This window comes from Oxyura jamaicensis, chromosome 2, assembly GCF_011077185.1.
Source record: "Oxyura jamaicensis isolate SHBP4307 breed ruddy duck chromosome 2, BPBGC_Ojam_1.0, whole genome shotgun sequence".
Classification (NCBI taxonomy): domain Eukaryota; kingdom Metazoa; phylum Chordata; class Aves; order Anseriformes; family Anatidae; genus Oxyura; species Oxyura jamaicensis.
In genome coordinates, this window is record NC_048894.1 from 57,652,146 (window position 1) to 57,679,552 (window position 27,407).

General features: G+C 42.4%; 1 protein-coding gene across 2 annotated transcripts in view; it reads left to right on the forward strand.

The window, feature by feature from the left end:
- Positions 1–614: 614 nt before the first annotated feature.
- EGFR (epidermal growth factor receptor) overlaps positions 615–27,407 on the forward strand; it is a 50,920-nt gene continuing 24,127 nt past the window's right edge. For both annotated transcript variants that reach the window (XM_035316902.1, XM_035316903.1), the window contains exons 1-16: positions 615–766; positions 2,659–2,845; positions 3,699–3,833; positions 5,653–5,721; positions 8,949–9,067; positions 10,225–10,366; positions 11,249–11,365; positions 11,929–12,055; positions 12,155–12,228; positions 13,420–13,510; positions 14,168–14,367; positions 15,002–15,134; positions 16,723–16,822; positions 18,728–18,885; positions 24,511–24,546; positions 25,917–26,058. In XM_035316902.1, coding sequence (XP_035172793.1) covers positions 686–766; positions 2,659–2,845; positions 3,699–3,833; positions 5,653–5,721; positions 8,949–9,067; positions 10,225–10,366; positions 11,249–11,365; positions 11,929–12,055; positions 12,155–12,228; positions 13,420–13,510; positions 14,168–14,367; positions 15,002–15,134; positions 16,723–16,822; positions 18,728–18,885; positions 24,511–24,546; positions 25,917–26,058 — 1,911 coding nt within the window. In that variant the 5' untranslated portion in view covers positions 615–685. The remainder of the gene's footprint in view (positions 767–2,658; positions 2,846–3,698; positions 3,834–5,652; positions 5,722–8,948; positions 9,068–10,224; positions 10,367–11,248; positions 11,366–11,928; positions 12,056–12,154; positions 12,229–13,419; positions 13,511–14,167; positions 14,368–15,001; positions 15,135–16,722; positions 16,823–18,727; positions 18,886–24,510; positions 24,547–25,916; positions 26,059–27,407) is intronic.

The window sequence follows — 27,407 nt, forward strand, 5'->3', positions numbered from 1 at the left end:
TGGCCTGTTTCAAACATGGATGAAGAAAATTTAATATGTTGTCAGTGTAGTTCCGTAATGGCAATGACTGTATAGAGAAGTAACACATGTTCAGTGACTGGTCTTTGCAATAGATAAGTGTGGTTTTATCACTGCTTATTAAGTTATTTTTCCTACTAATGAGACATCAATTGTTTGGTAAATCTTCAACAGGTGTCATCCCTCTTGAACTTATTTCCAGCTTTGTCAAGTGTCTTTGTGCTTTATAGCACCCCACACAATGGTGTTATAGTTTGTGACTGGTGCTTCTAGGAATTATGACTCTATAAAAGTATCACTTCATTATTTTTTTTCCAAGTTAAAAGAATGCAGTTATTTCAGTGTTATGGAAAGCTATGAGGTCAGGCTTGGGATGTGTTATAGTAATGGTAAGATGAAAGACTACTTTTGCCCCCACTGAAGATCAAAGCTGGGTTGAAGTTTTCTACCTGAAAAGTATTGTGAAGTCTTCTATAACATTTACGTGTTATTCTCCTTTCTTCCATATTGTCATAGCACAGAGATGTTTTATTATAAGTCTTTATTCTATACTTATTCTTGCTTTCCTTCATGGAGCTTTCTTCTTTCTTCCACAGTTTGTCAAGGGACAAATAACAAGCTGACCCAGCTGGGCCATGTGGAAGACCATTTCACCAGCCTGCAGAGGATGTACAACAACTGTGAGGTGGTGCTGAGTAACCTGGAGATTACCTATGTGGAGCACAATCGTGATCTCTCTTTCCTCAAGGTTAGTGGTTTTGGCCAATGCGGAATCTTATTGCAAGTGCAATAAGCGCAGTGGATCAGCTACCTATAAAATGCTGTGGTGTTCCAAAAACATAGTTGGTTATTGTCAGAGAAATCACAGATTACAATTTCAGCATGTCTGTAGGCTGCAAGTTAGGCTCAAATATACAAAAGCAGGTATTTAGAGAAATAGCTTTTCAAGCACTGCCCCCCCAGACTGTGTTGGCTGCCATGCAGATAGGTTTCTTCATATTTACAAATACTTTTGTGCGCTTACTCGTTGTCTCATTGCGAGAGGGCAAAAGCCTTTGTTGTACAGTTGGGCAAAGCAAATCATGAAGTGAGTGGCAACCCTCTGATGGCAGATTTTGAAACGTGGAGGCTGTTACCCTTCCCTCCAGGCTGTGACCCCCTTCCCTGCCATGGTGGTGAGTGCCTCACAGTCTATCAGCGCCAGCGTCCCAAGCAGGCAGGCAGCTGCGGCCTGCACCAGCTGCGTTTTTTGTGTGACCTTTGAGGTAATCCCCTGCACTTAACGCACAGGCTACTCCCATCGCAACATTTGTTCTGTGCACAACTGCATGAGCTACCATAGCAAGATGGGAGGGGGACAGACAGGGGTGGATGTCAAAATGCAGCTGGAGCATGAGGAGTAGTGGTCTGTCACAGGCACCCCTGGGTTCCCCCACCAGCAGACACCGGACGAGGAGTTCCCCCTTGTCCCCTTCTATTCCCCCACTGCCAGGACGCCAGCAACATTGTTACACCTTAAGTTATATTTTTTAAAAGAAGGTGTTTTAAATGCTTTTGGCATTCCTGGTTATCATATTAGGAGGTTTATAAAGAAAGAAGCATGAAGGGGAAGGTACATTTTTGACATGACAAATGCGTATCTGGTACCAAGAGCTCTTGAATGGTAGATTTGAATGAGCGTGTCAGTACTCTGAGTTAAGAAGACTAATCTTTTTACATGAGCTTTCCTCAATAAAGAAAGAAAGGAAAAAAAAAAAAAAGAAAAAAAAAAAAAAAAAAAAGCTTTAGTGTAATAAGAAAGAACACCAGAAAAGCAAAAGCAATGTTTCACTCATATGGGTTATAAATACAATTGTACTGCTTTTTTTCTTTCCAAGAACAACTTGAACATGTAGCTCAGTGTCCCCAGGAACATAAAAGGTCTCCTGAAAAATCACTTGTAGACTTCAGAGAGCAGAAGAATATCCTAAGATATAGTCTGAGGGTTTTTCATTTACAATGATTTTCGAATGAGACAGAGATGCACACATTTCATAGTACAAGACCGGAATTAACCTACATCCTAGGTTAGTGCCTCTCTTGTCTTGTTGTCTTGTAATTGCTTATTACTTGAAAGAGATGATCTTCCCCTGATCTTCCCCTCTGCTGAGCATTGGAGCATTGGTTAGGGAAGGAGCATAGAAGAGAGAAAGTAAAAGCCTCAATTAGGTCTTTGCTGTAAATGGTTGGAGGTTGGGCAAATATTCAGGGGAAGAATCATACACAGTTGGCAAATCATATGTGCCAGTTCTCCTGCATCTCCTAGGCCTCCCTGCTTGCCCTCACTTGGACACAGGATACAGGTAAGCTGACCCTTTGGAGTGACCCCCTGGCAGCTGCTCTTAGAGTCAATCAAATCAATCAAATACAGAATACAAGCATGAAGTCAGGTTTCCTTGACTCCTTTTTCCACATAGTCTCTTCTTGTTCTCTGATTTATTTATTTATTTAATGAGATTAAGTGCCTTATTGTTCATTAAAATTAAACGATGATGGATTGGAGAAGTGAAGGAAGGAAAGCAACTTTGTCAAGAGGAGTAAAGTTGGCTTGTAGAAAAGTCTTATGGATTAAGCTCCTTGTTTCTTCTGTTGTTCTCTCAGACCATACAGGAGGTTGCAGGCTACGTGCTCATCGCGCTTAACATGGTGGATGTCATTCCCCTTGAAAACCTCCAGATTATCCGAGGCAATGTGCTTTACGACAATTCTTTTGCCCTGGCAGTTTTATCCAATTACCACATGAATAAAACCCAGGGACTTCGAGAGCTACCAATGAAACGGCTATCAGGTGAGATGACTGCAAGAGGTGGAGGCACCCACAAAGTAAACTTCAACCATTCAGTAACTGGTATCTTGATCTAACCGAAGATCTTCTCCCAGTCAATGCTTTAAAAACAATGCACTGCATGTAGTTTCTCAGTTTCCTACTTGCTTTCCTTCTATCCAGCCATTTTCAAAGAAAGTTCCTAATTTTCCATTACAGAAAGATCCAAAAAGTAAAAAGCCACAGGGTGGTGTGATTTGTGTCCCCCAAAATGGCAAAGAATCATTCACTTCTTACTTTTTATTATTTGATTCCAATGTGTACACTTCAGTATTTTCAGTTAAATCCAGTGGGAGCTGGTGGTATGTAAAGAGCTGCAGATTTAGGGTCTTACATGGTCTCTGGCTGTGCAAGCCATAATACCTAGTCTCTACCAGAGATCAGAACTACTGTAGCAGAGGCAGCAGAACAGATCATATGCCTCATCTTCTGCCACAACAGTTCATGCAGGCTTGGTAGCACTAAAAGAAAGTGTTTGCAAGAGGAAGCTGAACCATGAGTTGCAGCAAGTAAAAACAAATTCCTGTCTGCCATCTCTGCTGAGGGCAGTGGCCTCTGTAGCTGACACTGGGTGTAAAACAACATGTAGTGACATCTTAGTGACATCCAACAGCCACCAACCCCCAAAAACCTGTCAGTCTAAGCCTGGTATTAATTGCACCTTCAGGTGTGCCTGTGCCATGCAGACTGTCCTTTTCTATCAGCATAGTGTGACGGAGGTGAAGGAGTCTGTATTTTGTTTCCCTTTAAACCAGAGAGAGAAAACTTAAGCAGTTGGCTTCACTCATTACTTTTTCTTTTTTTCTTTCCATGGCAGAAATTCTCAATGGAGGTGTTAAAATCAGCAACAATCCCAAACTCTGTAACATGGACACTGTCCTTTGGAATGACATCATTGACACAAGCAGGAAGCCTCTCACTGTACTTGATTTTGCAAGCAACCTGTCTACTTGTAAGTATTAATTTACCAAAACGCAATGTCCTTCCCCATTTCAGGGAGAAGAACCAACAGTTCGACTTTTGTGCTGTGGGTTTCAGGTCTGCCAATTCTTTCATGCAGGACCATCAAGCCCTTTTCCAAGGGAAATTCTTCCTAACTTGTATATGATGTAATTTTTCATTGTGGTTTGCTGCTTAACGCATACCTCAAAAAAGCTTTTCTTGCATTCATACAGTACCACATGTATGCTTTTCTTCAAAGACAGCCACGCAACTCAGAATAATGTGCAATCATTTGTTTTCTAGAAATTTTTTATTAAAGGTTTTTACAAAAAATCTTTAAAGGTTTATAACACCCCCTGGAACATAGGTTTCTATGCAATTTAAGGCCTTTTTTGCTCTAAGGCCCAAATTTCTATTAGAGTGCTGTAAAACACCTGTGTTTTGGGCTGAATGGATAATCCTCACAAAAATTATGATAAGAGGCAGATAAATTTGATGCGTTAGATCAGGAGGAAGAAAAGTGTATATTTAAAAGTTTGTATTATATGCCTAAAGTATGCTCAAGCTAATCCTTGAGGCTTACAAACCTCTTGTAAAATCCCCAGTTAACTCATAGGAAGGATAGCTTCTTTTCATTTCTGAACATTTCACCTTTGGCACTGCAAATTGGTGGAAAACATTTTCTTTATCTTCTAGTTGCATAATTGCTGGAGAGCTAATAGCCAGCTTCTGTGTTGACATACTTGCTGCGGAGCCCAGTGTAACCAAGGGGCTGCGAACAACATAAGTTATCACAGGAGCCTGACTCTGAACACCACAGAACTGTTAACCTTTAACTTTTAAACTTAAAAAAAAAAAAAAAAAAAAAAAAAAAAGTACAGTTCTTTGCTCCCACATCAAATCAGTCAGCTCTTGGAGAAGTATTGGCATTTGTTCAGCTATGTGATGGGCAGTGAGGGGGAGGGAGAATCACGTGTTACTAGCAGGAGGAATCACTCTAATAGGAAATGCCTCTTAAATGTAGTGAATTCCAGATTAATCTGCTTAGACAGCCATTTATGGTTTTAATAATGATCCTGAAATCTAAAATAAGTTGTTTCTCTGGGACTTTGCTTGTCATTAAGAGGAAAAAAAAGATAGAATAGTAAGCACGCCAGGAAGAGGAAGGAGGGAGAGATGGGAAAGGGATGCTTAACAGTGATAGCCCTGTACTGAACAACACCAAAGTCACGCAGGGTGTCCGTCCATCCTGCTGCCTCTCCAATGATTGTCTGTCTGCTGTGTAGACCTAATCTGAGGAGTATTTTTGGCAGAAGGCAGGAGGAGGGCATGAAGCAGACAAGTCAAATTGCTTTGTGGTCAGAGTAGCTGGCAGTTGCCTGCAAATCCAGTTGGTTTTGTTTTCTTCTTAGAAATGTGCATTGATTTCCACGTGGCCTGCAGCAAGCAGCTGGCACATGCCTGACTGCAGGCCAGCAGTGACTTGCAGTTTTATGCAAATTCAAGCCCAAGGGCCAGTCGGACAGTGGCTGAGATTCCTGTTCCTGGGAAAAAATACTCCTCTTTCGTCACCTAGACTGTCTGGGTATTGTGCTTGCTTGCTAAAAGGTGTGGAGAACTGCACGTAGGAATCCAGTGATGAACAACAGATAAGGATTTAAGGTCCAACTCTTAAAATTTCTGAGCATCAGTATACAGATGCTTCTTCCCCTGTTTTACTGAGATTTTACTGAGAAGGCTCAAGGTTTTGTTTTCTGTGAGTCGTATGATGTTGTCATCCAGGGTTTAAACAGCAAACGTTTTTATAATGCTCCACTCTTCTGTTTTAGGTCCAAAATGCCATCCAAACTGCACAGAGGACCACTGCTGGGGTGCTGGTGAACAGAACTGCCAGACATGTAAGCCTGCAGATTAATTAAGAATGATCTAGGTTTTACAATCTAATGTACTAACCTTCTATCTACTGAATAATTTTCCTGTCAAGTGAGCACTAGCAGCAAGTGTTTTACACTGGTCCTTTTCTCAGTCCTGCTATGCTAGGACTCCTTGAAGCATACCACCAACACACGTGGTATGCTTCTCCTCGCAGTCCAATGGCCATGATAATGGGTCTGAAACCAGTCTCTTATATCACACGTGCACATAAGAGCTTCCTGCTCCGAAAAAAGTTCAGTCACAGAGATCACAGAATCACAGAATGGTTTGCGTTGAAAGGAACCCTTCACGATCATCTAGTCCAACTCCCCTGCCATGGGCAGGGACACCTTCCACTAGATCAGGTTGCCCAAAGCCCTGTCCAGTCCTACTTTGAACACTTCCAGTGACGGGGCATCCACAATTCTGGTCCCTCTGAGCAGCTCGGCTTCTGGATGGGAAGTCTTTAGGTGGTTTGACATGGGTCTGGGTTTCCTGACAGATGAGATATTTCTCCAGGGTGAAAAGATTGCAGCTGTTTCCTGCGTTGAAAGCTTTTGTCTGCCTCCCATAACTTTCTCCCAACTGTACTTGAGAACATCTATCCTTTAAGTTATTTTACCATATCAGAGAGAATGCGGTAGCTGCAAGGTGAATTGTTTGTGTTGCAGCTGTTGCCAGCAGAGCAGTTCTGTGGGCTGTTTAACAATGCCTTTGATTAACAGTAGAAGCAACAACATAACCTGATTTTTGCTGCTTTTATTCCCTTTTTTGACATCCCCTTAGGTTTCTTTTAGAAACAAAAAATATGGCACCATCCTATGAGCAGTAACACTACATATTGTACTCAGAAGACCTTTTCAAGGCCCTCTGAAAATGCATAGCCATTTTTTTTTCATTTGTAAATGGAGACATTGGGATTGTGAGGATGTTTGGTTTGTTTGCATGTGTTTCACTGTAAAATTTTGCAGGTAGGCTGCTTGCCTGGTATTGCGAGGGTAGATAACATATAGTCAGAGGTGCTTGAGATTTTTCAAGGCTTTGTTTCTCCTAAAGTTGAGGAGGAAGAGCACCTCAGTTTTTTTTTATTTCCTTTTTCTATAACAATTGGGGAAATACACTGTTTATGATTCTTCTTGCCTGACAGTTTTGTGTAACCCTGTAAAGTTCAATGGAAAGTTTGCTGATCTACACTACAACAAATGAGAGCAACATCCTGCCTTAGGTTTTTCCATTGTAAATAATGACTTAGAGCAGAGTTTCTTGCTTGCAAGTGTCAAGTCTGTACAGCTTCTTCAGCTAACGGGGAAAAAAATGAACATAGAACCTCTCCCTCTTCATTTACTATAAGCTTTGTTTTCTCTCGGTCAGCTCTGGAGACTGGCTTGTGCCTTTGCAAGCACAGTGAGCTGCTTTCAATGTGGAGAGTGGTTGCGTGCACAAAGGTCTTTCTAGGTCGCTCCCTGCCATTGAGACAACACAGCTGTCCCATGGGCTTGCAAAACGTCAGGTCTCAATCCTGCAGACTTCCAGCACTCACAAACTCTCACTGGCTTTGGGAGGATTACTCAGAGTGCATAAAATGAAACCATTTGCAGGCTCTGGCTCTCCTCTTGAAGCATTTGAGAATCTGGCCAACTGAAAATGTATCCCACATTTCCATATGTGGGAAAGTTTGGTGTGATATTTATCTTTCTCCTTCAATGAACGTGGGATATTCTGTATGAAATATAAACGTTTGCCATGATACATGTTTCCAGCAGGAAGTTTCAGTCAATAGCTATCAAAGTGATGAGCTGTTTTACTCCCCTGCTGATGCTTCTGAGAAAAATGTTATCAAAATGCTGTTCATGTAGAACAATGTGCCTTTTATTCCCGTTTCTGGTTGAACAGAGGAATTGCTATCAGAGAATCTAATGCATAGCGTAGAGCTAATGTTTCCTTGAAAATACAATATATTGCTTACAGACCTACAAGAAAAAATGAAATAATACAGCTTGGGTAAAAAAGTGTATAATGGAAAAAGATAGGAAGTGTGATTAAAAAGAAATAATTATGGTTGTATACCCTGTAGCAGGTTATGTTTTCTGATAGTTCTCTGTTAATTAACAACCATCTGTTTCTGACTTACAGGAACTCCTGGTAATGTTGTAACCCATTTGTGCTCAGCTGGGAAGCTGGTAGCAGTTACTGTACTTATTGCATATCTGAGGTGCTCGGGGTGCTGTGGTGCAGCGGGTTAGCAATCCACTTCCCCTGACCAAGGAGTCAGGTGCCTATCACCAGGGTCTGCAGATCAGTAACTTTTGTAGGGAAGAGATAGACCAGTTTTGGCCCATGGTACTAACATATGCTAGCCTTTCTTTCTTTCTTTCTTTCTTTCTTTCTTTCTTTCTTTCTTTCTTTCTTTCTTTCTTTCTTTCTTTCTTTCTTTCTTTCTTTCTTCTTTAAAATTCTTCTGATTATTGTTTTCTCTGCTTGATATTCAAATTGAGATGATTTCCTGATTCTAAACAAAATATTGCAGGCTGTTTTCCTTCTCCTGTAGAAAGCTGATTCAGGGCCAGTTCTTCGTTTGGGTTGCACTGGTGCAAACCCTGTGGGAGTTGAGTAATGAAGACAAAATTTGGCCAAGAAATTGAAGCCTAAAGAAAAACAATATAGCATGTGTAAGAGATCAGTTTGCTGAGTGGGTGTCCCCTCTCTTTGCAAATTTCAGATATATTTTTAACGCATTTAAGGAATCCTAACACCCTACTAACAATATACAGTTTCTCACTATAGCATAGAGTTCTGGCAGTTCTCTTGTCGTGGTGTTTTTCCTGAAGCTAGCAGCAGTAGTAGCAGATTAGCTCAATGAAGTGGAGCCAAACCCTGCTCTATTACCCAGCTGAAAGTTGCAATGACTCCCAGAGTTTTCTAGCTCTTTCTAAGCAGGACATGGTGTGCTGGCTGGGACCAGAGGGCTTAGCACCTCACAAGAGCCAAGATAATTAAGGCTAAAACATATCCCCACCACCCACACCAACTCTCACCCTTCCTCACTTTCTCCTGACTTGAGGACAGAATATGCATCCCACAGGGAAACTCTAGGACGGATTCTGCATCAGATGTTTTCTTCATATTTATCAATTCCATTGCAGACAATTCAGCCTAAACTTTCTTAACGGCTTTTTTGTTTGTTTGTTTGTTTGTTTGTTTTCTCTTCCAGTAACAAAAGTCATCTGTGCTCAGCAGTGCTCTGGCCGGTGTCGGGGAAAGGTGCCCAGCGACTGCTGCCACAACCAGTGTGCTGCAGGGTGCACAGGGCCTCGGGAGAGCGACTGCCTGGTAACAATGCTACAACATCATCAGTGCTTAAAACCATGGCACAGAGGGGCAGGCATTCAGCTGTGTGTCCTGTAACCTTCATAGAAGGTTACACATTTTTCTGCCATCCAAGAAAGCCCCTGGGAGATGCTGACCCAGAGGATGCCCTGATACAATGGGAGCAAGCCTTCCCTGCACAGGGGAGTTAACAGGTGGTCAGTGGCCAGGGAGGGGATGCAAACCTTGCAACACTCTTAACTGGTCGTAGCTGACAAGGTTTCCCTGCCTGGTTTTCACTTGCCACAAAAGATCTGGTTTGGGTGACCCTAGTGCTGGGGAGGGCGAAGGAGTGTATCCAGGTTTTTTAGGATTAAAAAATGCCATTGCTTTTCCACAGAAGTTTCCATGGGTTGGTACACGCTGTGGTTTTGACTCCTCCCCACCTCTGCACTATATGTCATTCTGAGTTAAGTGACACTCAAGTAATTCCCACAGCAACCGTACAGTTTGTGTTTTGTTGCTGTTATCTGTATTCCTGGTGCAATCTGAGAAATCGCATGGCTAGGATGCCCTTACTGGCTCACAGGGAAGAGAGTTCTCTTTAACCTGGAAAGCCAGGGAAAAATAAAGGGAAGGAGGGAATAATTATTAATTTAATGCAGGATTGGGTTGGAAGAACCAACTTGTCCTTCGTAAAAACCTGCTAAATTGTTCATTACCTACAGCCAAATAGAACATCTTCTGTTTAATATTCAGCCACAAAAGTCAATAATGGGCAGGAAAGAACTTGATTTGATTGAGGTTATTAAAAAGTGGCTGGCCAAGAAAGTACCGTTTGTCTTGATCTGGTTACTGCTTGTAGGGAAAATTCTTCTGTCTGAGGCATGCAGATTCACTCCTGTTCCCACGTGAATCCCAGCAGCTCTCCTCCAGAGTGCCAAGGTTTCTTGTTTAGAACAAGAAAACCTCACGTTCACTCTTTTTTTTTCAAATATCAAACTAAATTGCCCAAGGGTGCCTTAAACACCCTTTCACCTCCAAAGCACAAAGGACCATCCCCGTTGTTGCTCAGAATTTCCATTAGAGCTAAGAGGAAGCAGTTGAGCCCATAGGAGTATTTTTAAATAGCTAATATAAAACCCTTGTAGCTTTTTAATGGTGCTGTTTTTCAACGCCAGGCATGCCGCAAGTTTCGGGATGATGCTACGTGCAAGGACACGTGTCCCCCGTTGGTCCTGTATAACCCCACCACCTATCAGATGGACGTCAACCCTGATGGAAAATACAGCTTTGGAGCCACTTGTGTGAGGGAATGTCCACGTAAGTTCATTTCAACTTGTTGCCACAGAGGAGATGAGGGCTTTGAGGGAGGTGGGAAGGGACCTGTGTCACCCTCTGTGTTAAAGCCAAGTGCAAGAGCACTTGCTTGTTCTCCTCAGCTTCTCAGGGAACTGGGAGCAGGTGACAAGAATGAGAGAGTAGATGATAAAGAGGACAGCCTGTTCAGTCTTCCTGCATCCAACAACTTCCCTGATTTTCAGTTACATTTTGACTTCTGAAGATTCTCTCTTGATGGGGAGGAAAAACATCTTATGAGAATCATCAAAATGATGGCCAGAAAAGACATATGGGATCAATCCTGTGGATTACTGAAGCAGTATCTACTCTTAACTGGTTCTTATTTAGGACAGATAGAAAGTCATTGGTTTAAATGGTCTTTGTGAAATCCTGAGATTATTGCTTCCTCTACAGATGCTTGCTTTTTCTTTCACACTTTTCCATGTCCTTGATCTCTTAAACAAATAATACTTATATGCAAGAGAGACAAATAAGACTTAAATGCATACAGAAATGGCATCCCTTTCTGAGGTTCACCACTGCCCTTCCTAGCCCTTACCCTGGAAGAGTTAGTGAAGGTGAGGGATCAAAAGGGATGTGTATTCATCCAGATAGCAGTGCTGCTGCACAGTCTGTCCTTTGCAATGTTGTTGCCCTTCTGCAGCTGTTCCCCTCTCTTGTAAAATGGTGATAGCACTGCATGTCTGTCTGCCTTCAAAGGATGTGAAAATTAATAATTAATGCCTGTGTTTTACATATGCCGAAAGTTCAAAAAAACTTCTTTTTCTAGTATTGACACACATGTGTATCCCCCAATTCATACTGCCTGTATTTCAATGTTCTTTGTCATTCTTGTTTTTCCAGACAACTATGTGGTGACAGACCATGGCTCCTGCGTTCGTTCATGCAATACTGATACATATGAAGTGGAAGAAAACGGGGTTCGGAAGTGTAAAAAATGTGACGGGCTATGCAGCAAAGGTATAAAAAGCATGGCATGAAACAATAATGCTTTCAAATGATAGGTGATTTACTAGAATAAGTACATGGGGGTCTGACCTGAAGTAAGCCCTCCAAGTGCAAATTCAATATGCAAATCCACTGATAGTTTGGAGGTTTGACAAACTGTGTGCTCAGAAAGCATGCCTGCAGAGCATGCTCTCCAGATGAGATACACTGCAAGTACACTTGTGCAGATAAAATGCACTTCATGTGCATGCGTATCCTGCACATCTGTCTTCTTTGTTTGCCCTTTCCAGTATTTCATCAACAGGAATAAAACAAAAATGGGACAAAGAGAGCGAAGGGCATGTGCCAGAGCTTGTGTGCAGAGATCAGAGCTGCACAGCTGTACAAGCAAGAAGTGTTTGTTATTTGGCGTTTTCTGAAAAGCAGTAGTAGACAAAAGATCTATGAAATCTTACAGTGGTGGGATTGACCAAGTGGGAGTGTTTTCTGGACTAACAGTATTTTCATGTTTATTCCATTATATGTGATTATGCTTCTCTCTTCTCCCCCTGATTTTCGTGTCTCTACTTTAACAGTGTGCAATGGCATCGGAATAGGTGAACTTAAAGGGATTCTCTCCATAAATGCCACAAACATTGATTCCTTCAAAAACTGTACAAAGATCAATGGGGATGTCAGCATTCTCCCAGTTGCATTTCTAGGGTGAGTTGCAAGCTGGTCATTGAGCACCAGAGGAGAGGCGCTAGGGAGAAATTCAGTCTGATCTGTTCTTCTCCCAATTCCTCATTCGTTTTGTTTCAGGGATGCCTTCACAAAGACACTACCCCTTGACCCTAAGAAGCTGGATGTCTTCAAAACAGTCAAAGAAATATCAGGTCAGTGGCATGTGTTAAGTGTGAGATGTTTTCTAACTGGTACTTCCAGAAACCCAAAGCAAGAACAGGAACATTTTCAAGCATGTGAGGAGAAGTGCGGGCTAATTGTTTCTGTCTCTGATCTTCTGAGGGTCACCCCTCACAAAGGTGGTCAGCAGCATTTTGTCAGTGTTACACCCAGGTAGCCTATATTGGCCTCCTGTCCAAGGTGTGTGGTTAAGGCAGACCATCCCTTCTGCCGAATTGTCAGCCCTAGTGAGGAATGAAAGCAGAAGCAATCCCCAGCCACCCAGGAAGTATGTTGTGATGCAGGGGCGTGCCCCTCAGGCTAAAAAAAGCCAAGTGTTTCTATTTGTGGAAAACCTTTCAGCACCTCCTTAGGGAAGCATGTTCAGTGCCTTGCCTTGCGTCACCCTGGTGGAGAGGACACCCTCCCCAGCCTGTGGAGCCCTTCCTGGGGGTGAGCACAGCTCTGCCAGCACAACACGACCACCGAAGCACTTGGCTGCAGGCTGGTACAAGTATCTATTAAAAGTAATTTTGGTCATCCCATTATAAAATGAGTGTGATGTCAGAGCTGGGCCCATGGATGTGGCTGCAGCCTACCTTTTTTTTTTTTTTTTTTTTTTTTTCCTCTTTTACCTGCCTGGTTCCCTTCTGGGTAGCAGTGACTAACCTCAGAGCTTCATACAGCAGCATGCAATTTCCCAATTCCTTTACCTCCTCCAAAGTGCCTCAGCTTAGCAGGGAAATTTGCTTGTCATAGCAAATACACACTGAGCTGCTGTCTGTTCTGCACCATTCCTGCTTTCTGCCCAGTTTTCCTCTTGCCCAAGGGCATCTCACGAAGGAGACAGGACAATGCCTCCTTCCTGCAGCCTCTCAGGCAGGGTGCTTGCTGGCAGGAGTTGTCACTGCCGGTTCAGCATGGCAGGATGTGCAGTTCCCTGACACACTGTTCTCTGGCGCTCCTCAGCCCTTGTGGTGGGCTAAAGAGTAAACTGTTTACAAAACGGTGTTTGCAAATAGCCCTAAAATGTCATGTTTCATTTTGAGATTCTCAGAAAAGCACATGGAAAGTACAAGTGCCTTCTCCCAGCTCAGGAGAAGCCGACATGAGGAGGACATTTCACCTCCAACGATGACCGCATTTGCATTATTGTTATATATTTTTAATCTTCTTCATTTCAGGATTTTTGTTGATTCAGGCCTGGCCTGATAATGCTACTGATCTCTACGCTTTTGAAAATCTGGAGATTATCCGGGGCCGCACCAAGCAGCAGTAAGTAAATCACATGCCAGGCTGCCTGTAAAAGGAGCTCTCTTGAGAGCTGCATTTCTCTGAGCACACCAAGGTACCTAGCACTGGGAGATGGGGTTGTCACAAAACTGATGCCGAATGGGAAATGACCTGTGAGGTGCTGAGCACTGTTTTTGTAGCAGTTGAGTGGAATCAAACCTGCACCTCTGTACTGCTTTTAGAGGGATGTCTTGAGCCTGCTCTCAAGACTGGGCTCTCCCCACCTAGCCTGTAAGCGTAAGGGGCTGCGGGTGCCAGACAAGTTATGATGTGAACAGAAGCACTTCGGGGTTGAAGACATTTGGTTTGGAGCTTGGTGAGCAGTAGGAGATGGAGATGGTGGCTGCCAGGCAGAGCAGACAGTTGCAGAGTATCCAGCACCCACCTTGGCTTGTCCCAAAAGGAAAGATATATTTGTGGACCAGCGCGAAATAACTGTTCTACCTACTGCCATTGTTACACATCATTCATTGACAGAGTGCACATGTCCTGCCAGATATAGCTTCAAATTCTCAGTTGAAAAATATTCATTATGCAGCAACACATTTGAAAACCAAAAAAAAAAATGTTCCCAGTTACAACCCTGTTTACTAATCCTCCTTGTTCTTTGTTCTTTCTTTTTCTCCATCTCCATTTCAGTGGCCAGTATTCCCTTGCTGTTGTCAATTTAAAAATACAGTCTTTAGGGCTGCGTTCCCTCAAAGAAATAAGTGATGGAGATGTTGCCATTATGAAGAACAAGAACCTCTGCTACGCTGACAGCATGAACTGGCACAGCCTCTTTGCCACTCAGAGTCAGAAAACAAAAATCATACAGAACAGAAATAAAAATGAGTGTGGTAAGTCAGTGCTGCCTTCTTGCTCCCGCAGAAGCTCATGCTAAAATGTGAAAGTAATTTGAGCATCCCCTTGGCTGCAAAATTCATCAGTGATACCGCTTTATTGGAGACAGGGAGAGTGAGATTTGTCCACACAGGATGTGGGCTTCATGGTGACTATCTCGACCATAACTGTCCTGTTATGGGCCCAGTGAAACCACATAGGCTGAAGGACACAGAAGCCTGCTCTGAACATCAGACTTGTTTGGCAAGGTTGTTCATGCATGCTGCAGTGCTCCCTGGACCAAAATCTAACTATTTCTCTTTGCAGAATATGTTTTTTTGTTTGTATTTTTTTTCCATTTTGGAATATGTATCTCCTCTGATACTGGTTCAGCTTTATTGTATGGCTGTTGGGTGGTCACAGAAGAGCTCATTTTTATTTTGAAAGGCCAGGAGTTGCTCCTGATTTCAAGCTTTGGGAATTATGAGAAATTAGATTATTCCTCTTCCATGCTACCAGGACCATTCTTGTCTGCTATGGAATAGTTAGGAGAAACTGGCTGTCAGGATAGACTCATTTGCAGTGCTGTGTCTGCCCTCTCTCCTGCCTTGAAGTTTACGGTTTCTTCTCTTTTCTCTCTCCCTCCCTCAGCTGCTGAGAGGCATGTGTGTGACCCCTTGTGCTCGGACGTGGGCTGCTGGGGCCCAGGGCCCTTCCACTGCTTCTCCTGCAGGTTTTATGGTCGCCAGAAAGAGTGTGTGAAACAGTGCAACATCCTTCAAGGGTAAGGGGCCTGGGGGCACTTGGGGTTTTGGCAGTGATTTGCAGGGGAGGAGGGGTGTCTTGATTTTAGAATGTATGCGGCTAGAAAGCCCTGCTTGGCAAAGGTGTTAGTCTGAGCTGAGTGAGCACCGTACCCCAGCAGAGAAAAACTAGGAGCTGAGGTAACTCTCCTTCCCTGGTCAGCATTGCCCAGGAGTGTGCTCCCAGCACAGCTACCAATGTGAATAAATCTCCCTAGGCCTGCCAGGAGGCTATTAGCAGACCCAAGGAGGCCAACCACTATCCTCCCTTCCCATACGACATAAAGGAGCTTAAACCCCCTGAAAATCCATGCCAAGCCTGTCATGTTAAGCACATCTGTCAAGATTCGGAGCCAGTCATAGTCACAGGGAATGCAGTCACCCTCTAAAGTCACTCACTGCAAAGGGACCCTTAGGTATGCTCAAGGTGATGGATTTGCTGGACGTGTTTCAGGAGGTCAGAGGCTGCCCCAGGGTACCCAGGGGGGGCTCCCACTGAGGTGGCAGGGAGCTCCTGGCCACCAGCCAGGTGAGTGGCTTGCCCTGTAGTGTGCAGAGTCACAGTTGAGAGGAAATTAGCCTTCATCTGAAGAGCACTGGGAGCAGCAATTTCAGGCAAAATTATTGCTTCAGCTTCGCTCAAGCTGAGGAAAATATATTGATGCCATTGTGTCAGGACTGTGGCTGTTTTTTTCAGTCAGTTCAGCAGGTGATGTAGGCGGGAAAGGCATGGCTAGGACCGAAAAATATGCTGATCTTCAGTAACATGCGTTAGACAAACGCTTTCCCATCATAAATTTGTTGGTGTAAACACTTGTACTTTTGTTTCTTAATAAATCTCTCAAAGTTGTACTTTTAAAATCATTCGTATTAAGCAAGTACTTGACAGGGTGCTGATGCCCATGATGTTTGTATTTGTCTAGCAACTTGCCATTCAGCAGCTGTCTTTTTTATAAGTGAATTCCCTCCAGCAGCTATTATGACCCAAAGGGCAGATCTGGGCATTTTTTGTGTCGTATGATGGGTAGATTTACTTTAATTAATAACACCATTACTTGAAGTGGAACAGCTTTATTGCTATTGAAACCATCTGTTCCCAACTTTCATATTTTAATGATTCATTGTGTGTTGTAGGGAGGGCATGAATTTAATTATCAGTGCATTGCTGTTTAACTTTCCTAATTATTATTTGGAGCCTTGGAATCATTTGAAATGTTTTTACTGATCTCTTTGCATTACTACCATTTAAAAGCCCATAGAAATCTTTGAGAATATCCTGTGTCATTAGCTTAAAATGGAAAGTAAACTAATTTGTAGCATGCAGCCCGCAGTGCCATGTGTCCCACTGTCATCCAGATTTCCCTTTCCCTTACCTCCCCCTTGTTGTGCTAAGCTAGTGCCCCTGCTGCTGCCACAGGCCAGGATGGTTCCCCGGCACCTCCTCTCTCTCAGGACAATCACCCCGATGGACTTAAACTGGAAAAGCCAGGAAGACAAGAGATGACAAGATTTTATCACTCACTAATTAGCTGAGATTTTATAATTTCTCTTTTTTATTTTTTTTTCCAGGGAGCCACGAGAGTTTGAAAGGGATTCCAAATGCCTCCCCTGCCACCCAGAGTGCCTGGTGCAGAACTCCACCGCTTACAACACAACCTGCACTGGACCTGTAAGGGCAGACTCAGCTTAGCAAACCTGTATCTAAGACTGTGCACCCATATGTATTCCCCATGTTGAGATAATCCTGAATTCCCATTTAGCCTTCTCCGGGATCAGACTGAGACAGGGCAAATGAGAGGGCAAGGTCTGGGGGTAGGGGAGACGAAACCAGGAGAGGGAACTTTAGAATGTATTTCTATTTGGTGTCCCCTGTCACATACATAATCCAGACAGCCCTAGAGTCACAGGCATTTAGGGCCTTTCTTTCTTATGTCCTTTTACAGAAAAAAAATGTAAGGATTACTTACATATGTGAAGATATGCTAATGTGGTGAACATTTTTGGAACGTGTAGTTATTGAACAGCCAAGTTGGCGTGAAAAAAATTACACATCCTTATTCACAGGAAAAAAATGGTAACATACTGGATTAATACAGTAGCTTTTCCCACTTGAAAAGTTTAAAAGTTTAAAATTGTGATTTTAAAATGTTTTATGGAAAATATTCAGGAAACAATTTTTACTTAAAACTGCATTCCTTCCGCTAACTAGGTTAAAGTATATATCCAATGTTAAAGTAATTGCAGGTGTAAATTAAGATCAAAGAAAGGTGATCAAAACAAAACGATTGGATTTTCATGTTTATGCAGTTTCCAAATTCTTACAAAAGCTCCTTCTTCAAAAGCTAATAGAGTATACTCTTTCCAAACACCCAGAATCTTCCTCAATTTTGTTCTTTAATTTTTAGAATATTCTCGTGTCATTAAATGTCCAGTTTGGCAACTGTGAAAAATTATTTGTTTTTAATCAGATTAAACCCCTACCTTAATTGTAAAATTCTCATTCTCATTAATTTACCCACGGTCTCAGTTAGCCCTTTATGCTAATTGAAATTGAATCACCTGCTTCCATCACAGATCCTACTCTGTGCTCCTTAGTCCAACTCTTTAAAACGCATCATACCATCTCCTGCAGCCACTGACTGTTTGACCCTTGCCCATCAGTCCAAGGAGTCACTGCTCAGTAATGTGAAGTATTTCCATCCTCCCTTCCAGCTTAGACCACCATCGCCTAAAGGATGTTGTTAACATCATAAGCTCCTTCAAGCAGTGACCACCCCTTGTTCCACGTTTGCCCAGCGTCTAGTAATTAGTCATTGTAGTGGCCCTTGGACATTGCAGTAATTAAAGTAATCTTCACATAGCTTGTCTTACTGTTGTCCCACTGAAACCATCACTGTAGATTTGGTATAATTTTTTTGTTTGCTCCTTCTGTAGTAGAATTTGACCCAGAATTGCTGGTTTCCCTGCTCTAAAATATTTACGACATTCCTGGTGCTGTTACAGTCTGAGTAAAAACAGTTTTGCCAAAAATGGCCAAAGGCAATGCCCTTAAGCACTAATGAAGTGCTATTCAAAGTAGAAAATGCATGGCATCCTTGGGTTGCCTCCATTTCCTGTGCTTCTCGCAAATGGAGGAGGGAAGCTGTGCTGAGAAACCAGGAAAATAATGATTTGGAACCAGTACTTTAGGAGGGATAAGGAGGCCTAGCTCCATCATTTTAAGTCATTCAATATAGTAGTTTGCACCAGAAAACAGCCTAGCCCTCTGGTTTTCAACTTAGGCCTTGTTGGGGTGTCATTAAATTATTCCTCATTTTAAATGAAAAATGTGAGCTTTCCCATCAGGTAGAGGAAACTCAATGAAGTATTAGCTTTAAACATCAGGTACTGCCTTTTGTACAGTTCATCCTACAAGAGCAAATACTTGTAAGCATTTTAGGTAGCAAGATAATAAAACTACAAGATGCTAAAAAGTTGCTGCAGTCGAATGCATGTAAATTTCTGTTCTGCATTTCCTTCTGAATAGACCAAAATAAGGGCATCACAAACAACTTGTCTCTTGGTTTCTCTGCAGGGCCCAGACCATTGCATGAAGTGTGCCCATTTTATAGATGGCCCCCACTGCGTGAAAACCTGCCCTGCAGGAGTGCTGGGTGAGAACGATACCCTCGTCTGGAAGTACGCAGACGCCAACTCTGTTTGCCAGCTCTGCCATCCAAACTGTACACGAGGGTGAGTAAAACCTGGGTCCAAATGCAGAGGAAAAAGTAAAAAGCAGAGGAATGGCTCATATCAGGCTCTTTCGCTTTCTGACTTCTCTCCTATTTCAAAGCTCCGAGAGCAAAATATAGCAGGAATGGAAAGAGGTCAGGCATATACAGGTCAAGTATGCAGAGCGCAGTGGACTTTGTAAATAGGAAAAGTTCAGTGGCACTTCTTTACACAGAGGGGAAAAAAAAAAAAAAAAAAAAAAAGCTTTAGGGGACTTGAAAAAGGTTTGTTTGCTTATTTAGATAGGAAGCTTTCTGGAATTTTACAGAACGCACCCAATATTGGTGCACTTTTTTGTTTTTTCCCACCTGGCTGGGTACTGGGTCCTCTGTTTTGGGGAGGAACATCAGTGACATCTGGTGGATGCTGAGTTCCTGGGACCCATTTTTCTCAACAGCTTTGATTTTTAGGAGAGAAATCCCTGTGGGATAGCACAGTGATTTTCTTTCTCTCTTTTTCCATATGGTAGCACATGGTCTGGTTTAAAGCTTCGCTTGCCTCCTGAGTGTGGCTTTTATCAATGGGCATCACAGTAAACCCAATCTGTATGTACTGCTTTTGTCCTCCTTTGGGGAATGGTTAAACTGCCCCCTTTAATGATGTGTGAATTCAGCTGGCTTTTAGCTACATGACAGTAAGTGACCGAGCTGCACCCACGTCACCTGATAGTTTCCAACCTGTAAAGGACACAGGATGCACAGTAAGGTGTGGGGTTTCAGACTAGGTTGTTGGGTTATAATGCTTTCAGAGCAAAAGACAACCCATGCTTGGTGTCCTTTCCTTCACTGACATCTGACCTGTAACCTTCAGTGTCTGTCCAGTCAAAAATCCTTCAGTAGTATGTGTTGCAAGAGAAAAGTTTTAACATTTGTTCTCCAACTATACTCAGACCAACCATCTACCACTGTATATTTACCTGGCTCAACTGTCTGGTCATGAAAAAATAGAGTGCCCAGGTCCTCTCCTTCATGGAGAACAGGAGAAGGGCCAAGAGGACAAGCAACAGGCCTTCGTAGTGCTTCTCTGGCTATCACGTAGGGAACTCAGTGATCTGATTTTCAGATGGCAGCTGCGACAGCAAAGTGGATTTGCCATGATTTACAGTGGTGCCCCCTGAGTCTTGTTACAATTGCAGGCAAGGCTCATTGCTGCTTCCCATCACAACTCTAATAAGAAATTATCTCAGTTGAAAAGGGATGTTACTAACTTTGATCTTTATTAATGACTTCAATACCTTTGATCACCAGTCGTTACCAATACAAACTGGCCACCGTGATCCAATATCCTTCTTATAACTGGCCACGTTTTCATGTAGAAATCCTTCATAAGAACATTGGATTTCCATGTGGCCAGTTACTGGAGCAGCATAACCAGTAACCACATCTGAACAAGTCTTTCAACTGCGCAGCCTTGGTAGCAGGATCAAATGCTAGACTTTAATGAATACAAACTCAGGGAAAATAATCTGCCAAACATGAATGTAACTGCAAGACTTGCATTGGCACTTTGTGCACAAACAATTCCCCAGAGCAGAGCTCATCAGAAAAGTCAATTCCTGCTTGGCTTTAGCAGCCAAGGTGTACCTCAGGAGTCCAAAAAAAAAAAAAAGTAGTATCTATTTTATTGTTTACATGAAAGAGCTGGGCTAGGTTTACCACAGTTATACCGTGGACATGCTCAATGGCCAAGTTCAAGTTGCTACCCAAATGTGGCAGAAGAAATAGGCTGTATTTCTGATGGGCTCAAGAGAGCTGGAGGAACGTAGTGTTGCTATTTTTGTTTTTACAGATGGGACTTCTGAGGCCAAGGGCATTGATGGGTAGGGAGCCAGTGGCAGAGACACCATGTGGGAACGTGCAGCCCGGCACAGTATTTTCCCCATGAAGGCAATCAATCAGTAATGCCACTTAGTCATCTTCACGCCTTTCCCTCCTTGTGCTGCAGGAATGTGATCTGTTCAGCAGTCGGTGGAAAACATCTGTCTCACAAAGTTTTTGTGTCTTTAAAAAACACAGTCTCAGCGATTTCTGTATGACAAGAAACAACTTCTTTATTTCTGTCCCTGTCCAATATCATGTACAGAGGCACAGAATATTATTACATGTGTTGAGTTCAGTATTCATGCAAGTTCAGTTTTCCAGGATCTGGCTCTAATTTCTTTATCAAAAGAAGCTGCAAGTAAACAGGACCTCTCTCCTCAGCTGAGCTTTGTCTCAAATTTGGGTTTTAACTTTTGTAGTACTTTCAGCGCATCACCTCCTTTATATGGCCGTGACAAATCTCATCTAGTCTAACTTTCTTTGCTGAGTCGCTTGTTCGGCATTCATTAGAAAACAGAAGCTTTCTCCTGTTCAGCCCAAAAGACTTCTCCCCCATTTCCCCTATAACTGCTTGGGGATTTTTTACACCAGCTTCTTTCTGCTCTGCATGTAGTACAGCTGAGAAAATATGCTCCAATAAAGAGAGCAATGTCCCAAAAGTCCTGAAATTACCCAGTTCATACCTCCAGCAACTAATGAAGCACACCAGCTTGATTATTCTGCTCCGTGTTGAGAGATCTGTTTTTCCCTCGCAACTCTCCCAGAGCATGAGAATTAAATTCAGCCACAGCCAGTGGGGTGGAAGAACAAGAAAGAGAGGTGCCACAGCCATAATTAATAGTACTGGCTGAAGGGTCCAGCCTCCAGAGTCACTACCAACATTACGCCTTTCTGTTCTTCATGTTAAATGCCCCATGGGAATTTAGGGGTGGGTGAGAAGGCAGCCAGGGGTCTGAGAGGGAAGCTTGCAGCAGCACAGCACACATTCTATGCCTTTGTCACACTCTGAAGTTTAATGAGAAAGAATGGGCAGAAGGAAGTTCTTGTAAGGCTTTGAAAAAACCAATAGTTTTCCATTTCTTTTATGACTGTAAAGTAACTGAGGACTTGCGCTGTTAAAGCTTGAGTCCCCTCTGAAAGGCCATAAATCATAGCAACGTGGCTGTATTACATCAAATTAGGAACTGTAGGTCGAGGAGAAAGTTGTTAAAATCTTGATGGATTTGGAAAATAAATAGCTGTGTCTGCACTGGACAAGTAATATTTATGTAGACAGATGAAATGCTGAGTTCAGGATGTAATAGTTTCAGGGACTGTACACAGCACTAATTTTCCAATAAGTAGAGAAATATTTCAGAGACTACAACTGCTGCTAGATTCCATCCAATACATCCATAAGATCTTGAGGCAGTTTATAACACAAGGTCACATTTCTCATTTTAGTTTCTGTAAGCAGAAGAAAAATGATTCAAGGATGGAAAAAGTGATTGTTTAGATTCCATAAAACCTAGGTTACTTATGTTGGGTGTCATCATAAAACTCCACATTAAAAATATGGCTATATTTAGACTCGGATAGATATTTGTCATAGGCTTTGTTTCTTCTTTGACTTGTGAAATGAATCAGAAAATCACATGGGATTTGAAAAGCACAAGATGATCCATCATTTTCTTCCAGAATACCTTTTAACTTTATCCCACTAGACTTGGTGCTGATGGATTTGTGTGGGAAATAATTAAAAAAAAAAAAAGAAAAAAGGTACAGATGAAAATCTACACCTCTCCTCCTTCCACTTTCTGGCCCAGGAAAATAACTGGTCAGTCATTCCTCAGACTGTGGATAGTATCCCCTCAGACAACTTTTTTTTTTTTTTTTTTTTTAATGTTATGAAGTTCATGGAGGTTTTGCAATCATAAAGTATCATGGAAAAACAGAATTTTAGAAAGTTAATTTGAGGGAACCCAGTCACATTCTGGAATAACATGAATATTTTTAATTTCATGTCCATTATCAGGAGCCGTTGTATACGGTTTGTTGCATTAACATAGAGAAACTCCTATGCAGGTGATTGATATAGTGTGATAGGATGAGGTCTTGGGTCCTAGATCAGTTTTCTTTTAAGTGCCCAAAGAAAGGAGCCTGGTGCAAAGTGAGATATGTTTCCTGTGACCATAGGGAAGATGGTGGTTCTGCTCTGCATGTGCAGCCTCACTGTTCTTAGTTACACAACTGAGCAAACAAAACAAACTGTAGGCAGACAGGGAGTGCTAACAGAGCCGTGTGCCCAGAATCCGGGAACCAGTGTGCACAGTACTTCCAGCATGTCCAGGACACCAGGATGCACATTCTTGCATGGGAGCCCAGTGAACTCACAAGACCTTCCAGATGCTGGGCCTTGGAGCACTGTGTTGGCCCTGAAACAAGGCAAATACATGGGGGAAGATCAGAGTAATGAAACCAAACAAATAAACAAAAATGCAATAAAATGAGTAGTTGCTTCCCCTCTTCCTCCTCCAGACCTATGATCAAGCTGTGAGATAAAATCTTCAGCCCCACCTGCCATCTTGATTTTTTTCTGTTTCCTCCTCTCAGCAAGAGGGAACTCAGAACACTTTTCCTGGCATGGGTTCACTCCTTACCCCCTGCTTGACCTCCTCTGGCATTGCTTTGGGATGATGCACCTTCTTCGAGTCAGCACAGGGAGAGGATACCACAAACTGGACTTTTCTCTTTGCTGTGCTCTGTTTTTCAGCGGTGATGTAATCCCTTCTGTAATGCTCTCCTTCCTTGGTAGGCACCACAAAGACCACAATTCCCATGAAGAGCATACATCTTGTAGCCCAGCAGCACTTAGGGAATGCATGGTGCCTCTCATGCCCACTAGACCATCAAGTGAATGTGTTTTCATCTGTGTTGTTTTTTGCATCGGGCTGCCAAAATTAATTTGGAGCATTTTAAACTCAAATGGAGGGAGAAGGACTTGCTAGTAGAGTTTCTGGCTCTCTGGTTAACTGTCATACCTGTTTACATTGCCAGTGGCATGAGATCTTCAATTCTGAAGGAAAAATACAACAGACACGTGAGAAAATACTTTAGCCAAAGCAAGGATTGTGAAATGCTGGTTTCTGTTGGGACCATGTATCTGCTACTGACATTTTCCTTTGCAATAGGAAGTCTGGAAATTGTAATCCTTTGCTTCTCAGGAAACATGGATAATGCAGGAGGATCTGCAGCAGTGTGTTTCCATATAGCTTTCTGTTCTTGGACAAGGGAGAGGCTTCTCCTGTCTTCCTCCACAGTCAGCCCTGAGCTTCTGTGCTAACACAGATGTCCACACAGAGCCAGTGCACTGGCTGGCCGCCCCACAGGTGCCTCTGTGGCCAGATATTTTGTGCAGTCTCAGTTTGACTGAGCTTCATGGATAGGAAAGCACATGTAGAAAGCACAGATATATTAAAACAAAAAAGAAGCAGAGACTCCAGGTCCATTTGAATTCTGTCTATCTGTGTCCTCTCTCCATTCTAACACATCATAGAATGCTGTTTTAAAATACTCGCTATAATGAGTCCATAGTGTAACTATGCCTCTGTGTAAAAGCTTCCGGAGCAAGGCAGTTGACTGATATTTAATAGAGTGCATGATTATTATAAATACCTTGAACTGCTCTGAAACACAAAGTTTTCATCAGTAGCACTCTTCTTAGTTGGAGTTATAGGAGTAGGTATGCCAGAGCTAATATGTTTGTAACATTCCTTTGTTTTTACAGGTGCAAAGGACCAGGTCTTGAAGGCTGTCCAAATGGGTGAGTATTTCGTCTGATACAATTAACAACAGAACTGGAAAGAATGCGTGTGTGTTTACATTTCTGTGCTGGGCACTGAAACGTGGGACTAACATTCTGTAAAGTCCTACTTCAGATCTGTAGGGAGAAGTGACAGATTAGGGCAGGCTCAGATCTATAAGAATGACTAAATAATTGAGAAATTTCCTACTGGCATGAGACTCCAAAACCTTGTTTTGCTTAGTTTGTCGAAAGGAAGGTCAAAGTGAGACCTGGGTTCTGTTACTGGAGAACAAAAGGAAGAGCTGGAAAAAAGAAAGGATAATGGTCTAGAGGCAGAAAGAGAAATGTTTAGGGTTGATATGGTTACCTGCATTACAGGGAATTAATTGCAGACCCCTAGGGGCTTTTCCAGCCTTGCGATCTCCACATCTCCAACCTCTCAATGCATAGATGGACATTCATTCTTCACACGAGATCTCATACTGCATTGTTTAGCCTGATGACTTCCTCAAAGACAGGCAACAAGTCAACACTAGTCAACAGTCACTCTCTGACTAAGAGGGATTTAGTTTCTGGCCACTAAGACTATGGAAAGACAAATTCAGCCTAGAAGTACTGATAAAAAGTGGCTCTATTTAATAGTAATTCCTGGGGCAGCTTATAAAGAGCTGTGATGGATCTCCAAGTACAGACCAAAAGACAACCTTGGAAAACAGGTTTTTCTTTTCAATTTAAGTTTGAAACCAACCAGACTAGTAAACAGGCAGCAATCAGTACATGCAACACAGACAGTTCACACATTACCCAGCCTCTGTACTGGGGGAAAAGGGCCAGTGATTTCAAGAACATTGTGAACCATACACCATGTCCTTTCACAATGATGAGCTGTCAGCTTCATTGCCAGTATCACAGCTGTGTATGCCTTCTTAATATCACCTTCTCTCCACGTGTACAAAGTTATCAATACCTCTTCTGTATGAAGAGCCTTTTCTCCATAATTTTCAAAGAGAAACAAAAGTGCCTTGATTTATTAAGGGGGGGCCTTGCAAATCTGGAACAAAAGTACAAACCCAGCAAAGCAAATGTCACAGAAATGGTAAATTCAGAAGGCTGTGTAGAAATTTGTGCATAAGGAGGAGGAGATGGCGGAGCAGTGGAGGAGAATACAATAGAAAAGAATAAACACAACCACTGGGGTGAGGGATTTAAAAATACTGAGACTCAAGAGACCTGAAATATCAAATAGGTTTAAGGAGGTGTACAGACCATACGTTTGGTCAAAACCTGAGGCTACACACAGCCCCTCTAGGTTTGGTGGTGGTGTGTTTTTTTTTAATCATACACCTAAGCATTTTTTTTCTCTTTCCACATCCCGTATTGTGTTGCAGCTCCAAAATCCCGTCCATTGCAGCCGGTGTTGTCGGAGGGCTCCTCTGCCTGGTTGTGGTAGGCTTGGGCATTGGCCTGTACTTGCGGCGGCGCCACATCGTGAGGAAGCGGACCCTGCGCAGGCTGCTGCAGGAGAGGGAGGTGAGTGCCATGGTCACATCTTGGAGCCAGCTGCTTTATTTGGGGCAGTGGGTCCCGACCTCTTCAAACAAGAGGATTAAAGCACCATGAATCTGCTTTGTAACTGAATAAGCTCTTGGCTTGACTAACACAGAGTCTGCCACACTCTTCGGAAAAGAGGCAGTGTGCACCTAACACCTTCTCAATTAATCTCAAATCTGATCCCTGTGGATATAATTTTCCAAAGCTTTAGGGGATTTAGATGCCTAAATCCCAGTGACAATCATTGAGACTGGGGAAAACTAAGCCTTAGGGTGAGGTGTAATGTGTTTGCTGATCCATGCTACCTTGCCATGAAGCATTGCCCTACCTTGCCCTTAGCATTGAAACCTTTCTCCCTCCAGACAAGCCTAGAAGCAACTTGGGTGCTGCTGAAAATTCTACCCCCTTGATCAGGTATAAGTCTGATCCTCATGAGAAAAATGAGAAAGGAGAGCAGGGAAAGCAATGGAGGAAGTGTTTGTGTCTGGTCTTTTGTTGTTGTTGTTTTTAACACACACACACACACAAAAAAAAAAAAAAAAAAAAAAAAAAAAAAAAAAAAAAAAAAAAAGCCATCAAAGTGAGTGGTTTACCCTGTTGGGCATGAGTGAGGTTTCTACACAGCTTTGTTTTTTGCACAGTGTAGGTTTCATGTGCATTACAACATTACCCTCTGGGTTCCTTACATATGAAATTGCAAAATTCATTCTCCTCAATTTAAAGATGTTCTTTCATGATTAGTCCCCTTCTCTTTCCAGTCTAATCTTAGTAAATAAGTAGCAAATTTTATTTGGTATTCTGCTAAAAGCCCAATTGCAGCTTCCTTCTGTGCTCCCTGGCTTTGCAGAGTAAACTGCTAAAATGCTTAGAGCTGTCCTGCTTTCCAGTACGCTGCCTTACAATATTTTACTTACAGCTCTATTCTACAGTTTTAATAATAGAGTTCAGTTTGTGCTTACCTTGTATTTTAGCCTCTGGACTCCACAAAATTAGGATATTTCATCACAACAGAAAGGTCACTGGTCTACTAAAAAAAAGATAGTATCTACCTAAATATGGTTTTATTCAATTGAAAGGAAAAAGGAAATCACTAAAGGGAAAAAGCTGACTTACACTTAAAAAAAAAAAAGTGTTAAATATCTCTGTTTGGAGGGCATTACTTCTGTACTCACAGTTTAAGTTGCTGTTTGTAAACCTAGTGCTGTGGTCTGGGAGAGCCACCTCCAGTACCATGGGAATTTCATCTAATTAGACAAGATTAAACCTGAAAGGTTACAGGTGATTCTAGCACATTATTTAAAACATTTTTATAATTTATTTGCAAGTTC